The sequence below is a fragment of the Manduca sexta genome, chromosome 8 (assembly GCF_014839805.1).
Source record: "Manduca sexta isolate Smith_Timp_Sample1 chromosome 8, JHU_Msex_v1.0, whole genome shotgun sequence".
Taxonomy (NCBI): Eukaryota; Metazoa; Arthropoda; class Insecta; order Lepidoptera; family Sphingidae; genus Manduca; species Manduca sexta.
In genome coordinates this window covers 11,961,572-11,977,434 of record NC_051122.1, presented here as the reverse complement: position 1 = coordinate 11,977,434, position 15,863 = coordinate 11,961,572, and the positions used below count along the sequence as shown (strand labels likewise).

General features: G+C 35.4%; 1 protein-coding gene across 1 annotated transcript; it reads left to right on the top strand.

Annotated features, from left to right (window-relative positions):
- The first annotated feature begins 234 nt into the window (after positions 1 to 234).
- LOC115447871 (serine protease 28) lies at positions 235 to 13,026 on the top strand. The gene is made up of 8 exons (XM_030175127.2): positions 235 to 348; positions 2,250 to 2,271; positions 2,937 to 3,081; positions 4,703 to 4,860; positions 7,367 to 7,450; positions 9,319 to 9,410; positions 12,099 to 12,177; positions 12,726 to 13,026. Exons 1-8 carry the CDS (start codon positions 301 to 303, stop codon positions 12,836 to 12,838), a joined length of 741 nt encoding a protein of 246 aa, XP_030030987.2. The 5' UTR covers positions 235 to 300; the 3' UTR covers positions 12,839 to 13,026.
- Positions 13,027 to 15,863: the final 2,837 nt, after the last annotated feature.

Here is a 15,863-nt window from a genome sequence, read left to right as displayed (position 1 = left end):
TGGTCTATTACCAGTATCAGCGCACCATACCATCATTCCCTTAGTTATCCCATTAAAATCGCAATGATGCAGATCTAAAAACTAGCTTTGAATATAATCGTAATCAATCTACAATTGGGTTTTTTACCCGTAGGCGTTTCGTATTATCAAAGGATTAACATAAAAATTAGGAATGAATCTAAAATTAATCTTACATATTATCACAAGATTATATTTTGACGCGTGCAATCGTTGATAAAGAACTAATTAATATGATGTTGGAAGAGGGTAAGTGTTCAATTGTTGCTTGTGAGTGACGAAATGAAGGCTTTTGCTATTATTCTCTTGTGCATTTTCGCCGCTGTTCAGGTAAGATGGGAAAACTTATAATCAAATTACCTTGGTTCTTGGTTCGATCCCTAGACAGAGCAATCAAAGTTTACTTTAGATCGAACTATGTATGATTTCAAAGACGATGATGAGTATGAAAATAGTTCAGACAAAATGACTCATTTCGAATCTATAGTAAGCCAGTGTGACCGAAGATAACACGGTTCCCTAAATGGCACACCATCCATGTTGCTTTCTTTAAGTTAATATTGTATAATCTTTTAGTACCTTTATTATAGTTTTTTTTAATATATATTTGGTGGTATATTGCAATACAATTAAAAAAATCTTTATATTTTACGTGAAACAATTTTATGAAGATTTTAAAATTAAGTGGGCCATTAGTGGTTCCGTTACCTTACTACAAGTTACGTGAGCTAACTCAGAAAGTTTATTCTAGGAATGATCTTTAGTTAAAAGGAAGGAGTGGGAGGGAATGATTTGTTTAGACCTATATGAATTTCATGTGGGTACCGATAGGATTTCTGTTAGCACGTGTGCCTTTGTATTATCATATCATATCATTGTACACGTCGCGAAGTTTTTCCAATCATATCAAAGTTAGCCCCTTCGCAGTAGCTTGGACAAAGTGCATGAGATGTAGTATGTTCCATGAAAGTATTAGCCAGATCCATGGAGGTGGACGCCCTGTCTCCTATGGATACTACCAAGTCTTCACAGCCATAAAGATTGGAGATATTTAGGGGTTGTTGGGTAATATCAAAATTCTTTCGAATCAAAGCTTAGCTCTGTTTCTCTCAGTTTGTGCTTTAGTAGATGTGACGAATGGATTAATTCGATGTCAATGAATTTGAATTTCGTGGCGCCCATTTTACGGGTGGTATCTGGCAACAACGTGCACTCCTCTTGCCTTATTAAAAGGATAACTGTGATAATGATGCCGTTTTTTTGGGTATCTATCTGTAGTTAACACCTGGGGAAACCTCCGAATGTGAATTGGCAACTATGATGTATACACGCTGAACTGTGTGCCAGCTGCGACAAATATCCCCCTATGTGGGTGTGCATTCGGTGTGGAGACCGAGTGCACAAGAATTGCCTCCGGGGAATAATATTACCGTTATGTGCGTCTTATCTAGTAAAGAGTTACATTTAAGTTTGCACATTAACAAAACATATTTGAAAACTATCTTTAACGACGGGGTTAAACGTTACCAAGTTACTTTATACTTTTTACTAAGTGCCAGTGGAAATTCTTTTTCTAAAGCATACATTAGAGTTACCTTCTTTATTTATCACTGCTGTAAATTTCTTGTCAAGGCATAGTTTGCAAAGATTTTGCACTTTTTGTGTACGTCGAGATTTCTTTCCAGAATATTCTGGGAATATACTATATACAAATACTAATTATATAAGCGATATTCATATATTATAATTAATCTAACTGATTTAGGCATATTAATCAAAGTACCCTTACAAAACACGATTGTTATCGTATCTACGAGTCAATCCATCTTGTATATCTTGTATTTGATATTGTTTATCTGTTTTCTTTCAACCAAAGTATCAATTGTAATCATTCAATTGATATATTATAATTCTATTGATAATAAATTATTAAAATTTTAAATTAATCCGGTGCTTAGGTAAAAATCTAATGTTATTATCAAAGTCAGGTTTTGTGCTGGTACCTAATCGAACTTAGCATCTATTTAGAAGGTTAATGATGTAAGTTCACGGTTTTATCTTCATGGGGAGAGAAGGGGGGGTACAATTTTTAGTCTTGTTGTTGTATGCATTACTATAACACCTGTAAACTATCTATGCTTACAAATAAATAATTTGATTTGATTTTGAGTCTATTTATTGTATTAACCTTATTTTTTTTTAATATTTGCTTATAAATGTTTTTTTTACAGGGCCGCAGTGCTGGTGTTCAAAGTGAGTACTTATCTAACATTAATAGCAACTAAATTGTCCTTTTCTCAGTGCACTGAGTATCTATCCGTGTAACCAGTGAGATAACCGTCCCCTGCAGGGCATGGGTATGTCTCCACCTGTTACTTTTCAAACCTGGAATTCAATTTGATCTTTCATATGCTTTTACTTAGAAAAAAAAAAACTAGGAGTAAAATTCTACGCCGAACCAATGTACTGATGGAGGAGAAATCTTTATTTCCGGTCACTTGCGGTGGGTAATCCTGTTAACTGTTATTGTTTTTAATGTAGGTATTGTGATGACTACAAATACTTTTTAAGTATTTATTATTTTATATATTTCCTACAAATCGTATTTTTTTTAAAGTATTAATATAAATCGCAGTCAGAAAATATAAATAAAATATTTTTTACTTTTCTAAATCTATATAGGTCTGTAGAGAGGTATAAAGTGGTTATGGATATTTGTTTTTATTTTTCTCATAATTAATGAAATAAGATGCAACTTTTTAAACATATTAGATATTGAAATGCAACTTTTTCTGACGCTGTATCTTATAGTCATCTCACGTCAATCGTTACCCTATGACGTCACAAAATCAGGCGTAACGGAGTCACTTTAGCATCAATCCACAACAATACTTATTTAGTAAATATTACCTTCCCAGGCACCAAATCCGCAGCCGCCCTGGGCGAGAACCCCTGGCTGGTGCACCTGCGCATTGCCGTCTCCACCAGTGGCCTGTTGAACACCTGCGCCGGTTCTCTTATTGACCAAAGATGGGTCCTCACCTCCGCCAGCTGCCTTTCAGAGTGCGTATAATCAACAATGTAATTAACAGATTTGACTGCCGAAGTAAGAATTGTATTGCGTGTGCGGTACGCCGCCCCTCAGTGATCATGGGTTTGAATCCCAGATTGGGAAATGAGATTAGGTTTTGCTGCTCAGAATCAGTCCGGAAATTGGAATTCGTGCCCGATTTGTCGCAAGAGTCGCCTCTTATCGTATCATGGGAAGATACACATGGCGAAAAGTGGATGTCCTAGTAAGCCTCTGCCTACCCCATCGAGGACAAAGGCTCGGTGTGTGTTAACCAGATTTATAGTTAACAGAAACATAGGCGCTCATACATTTGTAAGAGAGTATCATTGAATATTAAGTTAGTTACGAATTACAACATGGAATTACACCAAACACAATCCGGAAAGAGTTACGTGAACACCTACATTATACCATAAAAGGTGTTTACCACCTTAACATGTATACCTATGCAGTTTTCAACAGTCATCATCACTTGCTTCGCTGTTGATTTATATTTGTTATACAGATTTGTTTTTAGTTTTACTCCGTATGTCAAATTTAAATATGTATACTCCTTAGGGAATCATCATTCAGTATTCTAAAGACATTTCTTTCTAGAGACATCTCTATAATATTTATCAAAGAGAATTATAATATATATGATATTTATTTAATATTAGTTGACCCGACAGAGGTTGTCCCGTCTTAACTATGAATTTGCAGCGCGCATTCTGTCAATCGCTGACAGTTATCTCAAACAATTGACAGTTATATAAAATTAATATTTTTGTTAAGTTTTCTTAAATTTTCTAATTTTCCGCGCAATTTTTTGAATTTTTTCTCCCATGAAACCTTCTCCTGACAATAACAAACACAACAAAAAAATAATAGTGAAATCGGTCCAGCCGTTCACGCGTGATGGCGTGACCAAGGGAAATAGGGATTCATTTTTATATATATAGATTACCAGAGAAGCTGTATTCGACAGCCGGATATATCCATAAAGTGAATCTACGTTTAAGATTGTGCAAACAGCGTTAATTGCGTTGAATAAGAGCAAACACAGACGAATTTGTTACCGAACTAGGAATGAAACCAGTTTGAAAGTGGGTCATTCGTGAGGTTGAACTTAACTTTCTCGCTGGCTTACATTCGAGAGACAATATGGACTCGTGGCCTTCGCAAACGATGGAACTATTATCCTGACACGGCTACGGTTTACGATGAGGATTAAAGATTATGATCTAGGCAGCGGCTTGCAAAATCTTAGATATATTATGATCTAGGTAGCGGCTTACAAAATGTTGAGACATTTTTTAATCTAGGCAACGGCTTGCAAATTTTAGATATATTTTGTCTAATCACTCACAGGTCACAGGCAAAGGTAACTCTATTTTATGATGGCATACTGTAGTCTAAGTATAAATTCTAGGTAATGTCTCTTTTGTTAGGCATTATTATGTCTATGTAACCTTAACCAGTATATCTAGCACTCCTGACTTAGACGAATCTCTTTCCAAGATTAATCGATGACGTATAACCTTAATTCTTAGGTCACTTTATGTTTTTATCTATATTTTTTCATCTATGAGTGCTTTAATATTTAAGTCAATATACCGACATTGTCCATAGCGCCCGTTTCATCTGGATCCGCTACGGAGTCGTTGACGTGATCAGCCCCTCCCTGGTGACAGAGTCCAGCGCCGTGAGGGTCCACCCTGAGTACAACGCTGCGACCGGAGAGAATGACATCGCTCTTATCAGCATCAACAGGGCTGTCCACAGTGTTGGTAAGTCTTGAGGATTTTTGATGGATATTATAGTTTTCTTCAAGGGTAAAGGTTTTGATATGTGAGTAGCAAAGTTGGGTTATATTTTAACAAGGATAATCATTGAATTACATTACACGAGATGGGAAGCGAGAATCATCGTTGGTGCATCTAAAATCTTTCAAAAATAGTTAAAAATGTTTAATAAACGCCGATTCTAAAAAAAAATACAATATCGCGCAGTAAATAACATGGAGTATGATTGTGTGATAGAGACAAGTGGCGAATGGTGATATTTCCGAAACGGAACCCAAGACAACATATTACTAATATGGATAAATGCGGTCTACAAATCTTTCTAACTATAATAAGATTCTACAAAAATTCAACATCAAGGGAAGACGGAAAGAATCGAATTATAAGAAACCTTCGTCACTGATAGAGACAACGCTCTACGAAATTAAAGCTAATTGGTTACCTATCTCTTTCTAGGGTATGTGTGATTTTTATTTTCAGAATTTACATTTAGCTATAACAGTTAAATAAGTGTTACCGACATTCAAATTACCTATGTTAACTATTGTTTTAGCCGAAGTAATGTTGATTTCTCCTTCTACTGCATTAAGAACAACGATCTTATTTTAAAAAGCCTCTACTAAGACAATAATCCGCAAATTAAAGTTATAATTGAAACGTTCAGTAAATAGAGTGGTGTGATAGTGCTCATAGCGGTCTGCACTGAGCGACGGCGCGCGGCGACAATTAAAACCGGCCGCGGACCCATTGCTCAATTAATTAAACAGTTGTTGGAACTTGGCGCTGTTCTGTTTCGGGCTTGTCCCGTTCGACATTTTCAGCATTGTATTTGTTATTAGGAAAGTAAAAACCTTCCTTTAGGGGCGCTTATAGTCTGACCAGGAACGTAAAAATCCTGCTTTGGGAACTTTTGATTTTTCGTTTTAAAGTTGACGTAGTCAGACAAGAAATTATACTTTGTAAAATTTTAGATGTGCCATGCTTAGTATCGATTATTGTTACAATTTTTATCGATTATGGACATGTTTTGGTTGATAACTAATAATTTTACTACAACATGTGTGGGATCGTTTATTTTCCTGCTTAGCCTATAAATTATAATATTACAGCATATATTTTGTACAATGGAAAGTAGAGGAGAAACTGTATATTTATGTCGGATCTTACTTAATTGTATTGAGAAATTGTATGTTAATATTTTTAAAGGAACTCGTGATTATGAATCGTAGTGGAAAGTGTAAGCCGATGACCATCTATGTGAGATTTTCTTTCATCACAATGGTAGTATAAAGCTGAGATAAATATTCTCCAGTCATCATTGTGTTGTGTATAGAACTGTCAGAAACATTCGGATTCACTAACTTGCGTTTAATATATGATAGACGATACCATTATTGATCACGCTGATTATTTACATATTTATTATATGACATATTACTAAAAAAAAAATAATAGATATAGTTTGTAAACATTCGTAGACACTTCAAATAATAAGAAAGACACTCGATAGTTTATAATAGTTCGAAGAATCGATTTTAAACCTTTAAAACTTTTTTTTTCCCAATATGATTTCTTATATTTACGCGAATGTTAGACATTGAAATTAAACTATTTTTCGGATTTTATCGCGGTTTTAATTATTTTAGTTTTCTCCTGACGTTTCGAAGATAATGCAGCCTTCATGGTCACGGGGACTGAGGTGTTGTTCATCCGCAAAGTCAAAATTACAATATCTACCTACATGTTACAATTATACAACTTTTTAAATTTTATTTGTTTTGTGGTCCGATCTACGCAGAATGAGCTCACAGTGTCTTGAAGTCTGCGATAAAATCCGAGTAATAATTTTTTTTTCCCAAATAGAGATCTCCCGTAATGGGATCAGGCGTGCAATTGCGGTCCACTTCAAAGTTTTGGCAGAGAATGAAGCGCTGGCCGGCTAGGCGCCGCGACTGAGCATTTTTTACCCTGACACACATTTCTGAGAGCCCATAAACTTGAAGTTTACTTTTCAAACTTAAATTGGGGAATTTAAAATCTTTTATGACGAGGTTTTAAAAGTCCGTTATGATTAAAGAATAGCTTTTGAGAATTTTATACTAAAGATCTTAGCTAATGGTTCGTAGATTTGTTTTTCTTAGTACAAAAGCTTTCTAATAACTAACTATTTTTACTTATATCTGGTTATAAATAATATTGCATAATTACATGAATAAGAAACATTGTATGAATAGCTTTTGTTATCTAACATATTAGGTAATTTTGATTTCTTCTCCGTGGATGTGTGTCGTTAAGATACTCATATGTAAACATTTTGTGTTTTAATAAGCTATGTAGGGAGATAAAATGCCTACTGGTCTGTTTAACAATAAGCACACCATTCTGCTTATAGACATCGCCAATAACATACCTCAACAGCTACCTATTTTGGATGCCATAGATAGATGGAAGTAGTTGTGTGTTTTTAAACATTTTTATTATTTGTTGACAGACAACGTCGCACCCATCGGCCTGGCCCAGTCCAGCGACATCCCATCGTCCGGCAGGTTCTGCGGCTTCGGCGAAGACGACTCTGGTAACTTATTAAGTTTTAAAACATTGCAATATCTAACTCCGTGACTGTCGGCCGATTGCAATAAACTATCCTTATAGTTTATTACGCGTTAACCTCTCCATATACACCTTGCCAACTAGATCATAAACATAAACTCTTGGCACAGAAACTTTCTACTGATCATGTTATGGTTACTTGTTCCAGTATACGCTTAGATTTGTTTGTTCACTTAATTTCTACAATTTAATTAATATTATAATTATTTAGCTCATAGTTAAGTACTATAAATTTCATTTCTGCTTGCGGCTAACTTATATTGTTACTTTATTATGGCAGCCCAAGATACAAGCGTAGCTTAGTTTGGGTGCCACTAGCCAATGTATGCCTCCTAAGTCTAAAAAAGTAAAACAATAAAATGGTTAGAGTAAACCAATAAAACAACTCTTCTGTTAGCGTGTCAAACAAAGTTTATTCTAATTGGTCCATTTTTGCTAGAGATTTTACGGTAGTGATCAAGATGACTAATAACTAATTCTACTGGTGGTAGGTCTGTATGAGAGTACGCCTGGGTAGGTACCATCGCAATGTGTATTTCTGTCGCCAACCAGCAGTGTGTAGTCACTGTTGTGTTCCGGTTTGAAGGATTGTAGCCAGTGTAACTGGACATAATAAGACTTAACATCTCATGTCTCAGGATGGCGAGCGCAGTGGAATACCAAACAATACTTTGTAATTCAAATGTTGGATGGTGTTTCTTCTGTTTATGGACGGTCGTATTACTTACTATCAGGCGAACGGCAATCTCATCTCGTTATTCAAAGCAATAAAAAAAATAATCGATCATTATCTATTTAAATGAAAATTGACCTTTAACGTTTTGCAATTATTTACCGACGCTGACCGACCCCTGTTTTGTGAACTAAGTAAAACATTGCAATAAGTTAACTAACGTCTCTAAAGCATCACTTAACTATGTTAATTATTATTTCAAAACAGTTCAACTTTGTAGCCATTGCAAAATATGAAATTTGTTAACGACGTTCCAATTTCGAAATTAAATTTGTTAAAGGATGAATATCGAAGTCAAATAATAATAAAAATCGATAAATAAATATTTTTCGACAGAATAATTTGATTAAATCGCGTTATAAGAATACCTAATTAAAATTATTATACAGATTAAAAGATAATATGTGACGTTGACGTTATCTTTAATTCTCATTATCTTTTTTATCGAAATAATAGATTGTGTTTTACCCTGAAAGGCACAGAGTACACATTTTTTATATGTACACAGCAGTGACCCTATTGCAGCTGATGGTAAGTGGAGTGGAGGAGGGGTCCAATAGAACGTCGATTGACGAGAGATGATTACCCCTCGGCAGTCGATACAATTATGCCGGCCTGTTTGAACCGGATATACACAGGCTGAGCCCGCAACGCGACTCACTTATGCGGGCCACTGTGGAGGGTTTCAATACTTTGTGTACTTTGGTCGCTATTCAGGCGGATATAAAATATATCCTACCACCTGCACCTTACTATAATATCAATGTGAGGAAACACATTAATGCCACGATTTTGATACTTAGAATAGTATACTATTAAGTACACTAGAAAGTTGATTCTCGTACTTGTTGTTATGTCATGTGTTTGTCCGTATATTATATTGATTCGCTAGCGGTTACCTAGGTTAAAATATATTATGGCCTGACCATAAAATTAAAAACCTCGTCTGATTGTGGTAAAATACCTTAATCTTAATAATTACTATACTGGTAACGTTAACTTTAAAACTAAAATGCATAAGTGGCGCCTCCAATGCAGGTCTTTTATTTTCCTGGTCAAGTTGTTATTAATTTTATATAAGTCATGTCGATTTTTTTCAGCTCCTGGTGAGACCCTGAGCTGCTTCGGCGTCTCCTTGTCTGAGGAAGATGGCAAACTCTCCGCTTCAAGCGACGCTGGAGAAGTTAGCGAGGTGGGTAACAATATATATAAACTAGCTTTTATTCCTGGCTTCACTTGAAAATCTATTTGTGACAAATAAAAAAGGAGGACCCCTTTCTTCCTTTTCAAGCGTCCTGCGTACCTATTAAATTTCATCAATCCTACTAATATTATAAATGCGAAAGTTTGTGAGGATGGATGTATGTTTGATCCTCTTTCACGAAAAAATTACTAAACGGATTTGGATGAAATTTTACAGTAATATTGGTTATACATCATAATAATAGAAAGACTACAATTTATAATGATTTTGTATAATTTGGTCATAATATAACGATATATATCAAGTAAGTCGGAAAAAACCTCCTTCACGCGGGCGAAGCGGCGAGCAAAAGCTAGTATAAATATAATATAGATTTAGGGTTTTTACATTTATTTATTAGAAAAATTAACATAAAACTAAAATAGTAATTATTACTTATCACAAAAACTGTACTAATTTACAAAAGAGAATAATTTGAATCAAATTAACAAATAATTAGAACACAAAAATATAGCTAGCGAAAAGATTGTGAACGTCCGTCCGATCCAACAATCAATTAATGACAGCCATAACAAATATATCAACGACGCAATGGTCAGCGCGAGCTGGCCATTTTAAACCAAAGAGGATATAATCCTACGTTATAGTTACAGCTAAACTACGGCTCCCGGTCTTCTAGTAAGAATTTGCTAACTATAGTTATAAAGGACCTAGTTGTATGTGAGGCAATAATTTCCAACGCGGGAATCGTACCCGCTCTCTATTAAAAAAATTAGAAAGGAGTATTGCAAAACCTCAGTTTAAAAGTTCATTAGTCACAAGGATATGAATTTGAAAGGCGCTGTTTAAAATAATGATATAACACTAAAAATTTTTGTCTTGGATTTACATGCAGCTAAGTAGACTATGATCGTGTGGATAGAGTTATGTAATAATGATTAAGTATTTTATTTCTGCTTTATATAACCTCATTTTGTCTTGTGGTAGCATGTTTAGGTAAATTGTGAAAAATTGGATTGCAAGGTTGGGAAACAACAAAATATTTTGAAAACTAGCTCTTGCCTGCAGCTCTGCTAGCGTAAAACAGTTTTTCTGGGATAAATATTTTCCTAGGAAAGAGCCTATAGCTATCAAAGTAATGTAGCTAAAATGGGTTAAGTGGTTCCTGAGATTAGTGCGTTCAAACAAACTCTTTAGTTTTATAGTATGAGTACTTATATAGATTACGTGCAAATTACTCGAGATTGCTTTTGTGTCCCATATAGCAAGAGATTCGTTCCCAGTTATAACAACAGTACAGATTTAGATCGCCGAGTGTTGATACACCGCATGTACTGACTAACGGGAAAGCAAGATGCTTTTTTCTATTTTTTTAACCTGATTTACATTTGTTAGCCTGTCAAGGCTCGGCTTATACAAACACACCGGACTTTAGGCGCTCTCAAACCTTGGAAATTAAGAAACCATGCTAAGGGCAACCCAACGGGTTACGAACTTCGGCTTAAGACGGCCACTGGGAGAGGATGAAACATCAACGAATTTCATGTGTTATTGTATTCTTATTGAAAGTATATTAAAATCAAATCAGTTTTAGAAAACAATTTATCGTAAAACCTTTACTTACCACGAGAAATGCTTCCTAATATCTAGTAGTACGATACTGCATAAAATTGTCCATTCATAAAATTAATGCGTATAGAAACAGTGTCCCACATAAGTTTCGCAACGAAGCCGCTCGTTTTACGTAATATTTTATGACACGTCATGAGCGGTGTAGCGTAAAACTTTACCTAAATTTGCTGTTAACACATTCCAGCTAATGGCCTTTCAATAAACGGTCTTTATCCATAACTTAGAATAGTAGTAACAATTTACCAATCAAATGGTGTGACAAGAGGTTGACGTGTTTTATATTTAAGTACTTATATTATAAAAGTTTTTCTTTCTTTCAAATTCACTTGTGAGCGTCTCAACAAACTTTGTCCTGGTTGGTTAATTTTTACTGTCGATCTGAAGGTTGGATGTTAGTAGACAATTAATATTTCCAGTTCCTTAACTTCATTAATTTTAATGTTTAAACAGCTTAGTTATAGAGAGTCAAACATACACTTATTAATTTCCATATTCCTTTAAATTTGGTAAGGTATTTCTTAATAGTTGTTAAATCTCTCAATGTATCCGCAGATTCACTAAAAAAAATATTTTTTTACCAATTAACACTAAGTGCACACTGTTTTAATACCAACTTATACATTAAACAGTTCTGTTTTCTTGTGATTGAAAAGAGACGTAGGAAGTATATGTTAATAGTCAGTATACGTTAGTAAAAAGTGACGATAGCCAAGTTGGGAGTGGAACTGAATGCCGAGATGAATATCCGCAGGTTCAAAAATCAAAGACACGCACCTCTGACTTTTCCAAATTTATGTATGAATAATCACTTGCTTTAATTGTGATCGAAAACATCGTGAGGAAACCTGCATACTTGAGAAGTTCTCTACAAGAATTTCGAAGGTATGAGAAGTCTGCCAATCCGTACTAAGCCGGCGTGGTGGACTAAGGCCTAAATCCTGACTTATAACGTATATAATAATAGTCAGAATACGTTAGTTGTCAGTATCTGTTACTAGTCAATATAGTCAATATAGTTTAGTACCTAGTATGCGTTTGTTCCAGTTCGACATCGGTGCAGCGGTGGTGAATGACGGCGTGCAGATCGCTGTCGTGGTCGGAGCCTCCAGCGACAACGGTGCTCGTAAGTAGCTCTCACTAAACTCTCAGAAGGTATACGACGCGTGGATCTGTGCTTATAGTGCAGTAAATACTGCTAATGACAATTTTAGACCGAATTTGTAAATTATGACAATCATAGTAGAGAATATTGTGTAAAAATGTAATCAGCAGTGGCGAAGGGTCCTTATAAGCCGATTCCTGTCGGCTTCTCTTTCGTAAAATCCCATTTTCATTAGAACGATTTGCAGACTGTATTTATAAATATATTAGTATCATGCTTCGCCAGTCGCCACTTCCAATCAGTGAATGTTCTGATTGTATAGTCATTTTCTTATAATTCCAATATTAACACTATAATTTCAACACATCTAGGAAATTCTAGATTTTAGGAAAGAATTAGCGTATATTTGTTTACGCAGTTTCAATTTTGTAATACAAAATAGTATACGAAAAATCCATGGCGTTAATACTACAATATAGTAAAACTAACAATATTCGTGGGGCATGCTTATAATTATAGAAAATGAACCTAAAAAAATATATACAAATAAACTTATTTATTTCCTGTAGGTCTCATGCCCGTAAACAGCTACGTCCGTTGGATCGAAGAGACCGCTAACATCTCGCTGAGCCCCGAGGCCGTCCCGGAGCCCGAGGACAACCCAGTCATCTTCGTTAACTAAATCCAACTCATAGTATTAAGCCGTCAGACATGACGCAATACTATGCCGTCAGATTGTCAATTGACACGGCACTAATTCGTCAGATTATCAGGTGACGCGGTACTAAGCCGTCAGTTGCTTGGTCTTCTGATTCAGTTTAAGCCTCCATCTTATCGTCATTCCACTGATATAATAAATGTTTGACAGTTTGTGATGTTTTTGTTACTGAAATACCTTAAAAAAATTACAAATAGATATGCTTTATTTTTAAGATGTGATCGGTGATTTTCGAGTACTATGTCTTACCCTTCTTTAAACAAGGCTTTAAAAAAGTGCTCACCTTCAGGTAGGTAACGGCTTAGTTGTGTCTCTGGCATTGCAAAGCCCAGGGGCGGCGGATGCTGCTTACCATCTGGCGGACCGCTACCTCGTTTGCCTACCAAAGCAAATTACCTTTTCGTAAGTAAATACGTTTTGCAAACAAAAATGTTGTTCCCCAGAGGGCCCAGTAGTAAGCCATAATCCTCCTTTTGTCGGTCAACATAGTAATGTTTCGACTACACTGCATCAATCTCGGCGCAAACTTTACCTCGCCAGGGTAGAAATATTTATGATACGAACTAGCATTAACAAATAATGCTCTCTGAAGCCGAGATAAATATAGTCCCTCTCAGGATCCAAACCTGCGACTCTACGCAGTAATTACTGATTGCATGATCATGAGATTGTGTTGAAACTTGAAGGAACTTTCACAATTGTGGTTTCTTATAATTTAGTTAAATTAAACCTTTATTTTTTCTTTCGCAATGCTCAACACGGCCGGGTTTTTTTAATGTTCTTCGATGTAAGGACGTGGTTAGTGTAGTAGCGATTATATACCTTTTTACTGACGTAATATAGAAAGAAAAAAGGAAATATTTGGTGAAAAATGGCACTAAACATATATTCTCTGCTGATAGTACCAATGTCAATAAAATCGCTAATTTTATATATGTCTTGTGCGATAACGTGGGAAAGACATATTGGTGACAAATAAACGCACACAAATATCAATTGTCTGACATGGATATCCTACCCAAAATATCACGAATCACAGCCCAACAACTAAGTACTGAATCAAAGTGACAAATACGTGGCGGTTCTATCAATAAGAAATCGTTGTCCGCTTTGTTTCTGACCACGGCCGGGCACTTCGCGTATTGTACGTTTCACACAAGCTGTTTGTAAAAGCGTTCCGCTGTAATTTACTAAAGGCGTTTTATTACCCGCCTTTCCTTATTGCGTTCTCCGAACATAACTGGCAATTGTAATAGAAAACCAAAGGAAATATACAATTCTTTAACCGTTTAGGTTTTCTTTGTATATTGCCTTGAAGCTAATCTTATACTGTTAGATAAATTATGTCGTCCCTAATGCGTCCATTATGGCCACTGCGGAGTTCTAAATTTTGGTAAAATATGTTACTGTATTAGTAATGATGAAAGTCGCGTCCCTCTTGACTGGATAGTTACCTCTTATTGATTATACACTGGACGTGACGTCCCGAGACGGTTGGTTGCTACCCGGACAAATTGTAGTCGGTATCCTGCCTCTGGTGTTATCTTTGAGTTTTTAGGCATCGATATGTATGTTAAAGATAACAGCAAATAGAAATAGTTAAAGTACCTGTGACACCAACATTATTGAATAATGAATGAGTAAGTTCATAAGGAAGTTGAATAGTAAAAAAGAGACTTATGAAACTTGAATATAAACTTTCATGTAAAAATTCCTCGTTTAGTTAGAAACTAAGTACTACCTTACCCACAGAACAATAAAGTCACTAATCTAAGACCTTACCGGTACGGTTAGACTTTATTTTACAAAATATAATTTAATAAACTTATCTATTACTGAGGCTGTGGGACGCTAGATCTCAACAGTCAGTACTAAACGAATACCCTTGACCTGCCTAGCATATTGCATATAAGTATTACGAAACGTTAACGTATTTGTAAATCATTCGAAATTCACAGTTGAGAAACTACCTTTTGAAGGTTATTTTTTGACAGATGTTTTATTTTTGAGAAAGAGATCAAACCACCAGCAATACCAGTGACATTATAAATGCGACAGATTGTGAAGACATTTGCAAGATGGTTACACAGAGCAGAAATAGTTCAATGCATTCGGATGAAATTTGGCACCAAACTATACAGAATAATATAAAATATACTTCTTCAATTAATATATAGGTGACTTTTTATCCCGAAATCCTGTAGAGGGAGACTGTAATTCCTGGAAACCTTCTTCACTCAGACGAAGCTGATCTAGCAATAACTAACACCTAGAAAAAAAAGGATAATCCTTTTTTGCAATTTTTTGGTGTTTGGGAAACAATTAGTAACAGATACTGAGTATACCACGTTATAATAAGAGCCGAATTTTGTCAGTAACCCTCCAGTGACTAAGGGTATGATATGCAAAAAGAATGGGATGCTATCTTACAGGAATTAATTATTAAGCTTAATATAATTACAATTAAACAAGTTATGAAATGTAATGAAGACTGTTTATGCTGCTTGGGCATATTATTCGTCTTTTTGCAATTTTGAGTGTTCTATTCGAAGGACAGTTTTAATAGGCATACAGGTAAAAAAATGCCGTATTTATTTATATGGCGATCGAAACTGTCCTAATAATTAAAAGACTGATTGATGATACTGAAGAACGACTATTCTCCGCATATTATTAGCCTTAATTTATTGCGTATCTTCTTCTTCAGCCTTCATCTACCCAATGCTAAGTAAAGGCCTCTTCCATATTATGTCAACTATTGCGTTCTTGGGTTTTCTGCAACCAGTCCCTCCCGGTCGTCCGAATGATGTCGTCACTCCATCTTCACAGCTGTCTCCCCACCTTCCTGTGCACAGTATTGTGTATCGCACAGTATCGATTTTTTTTATTATTTTTAATTTCTAATTTAATGAGTTGCAAATATGGCCATGATGTGGGCTGAATTTTTGCAAGCGAAGTATAATTTGAGATAAAAATTGTGTAAGTGGAG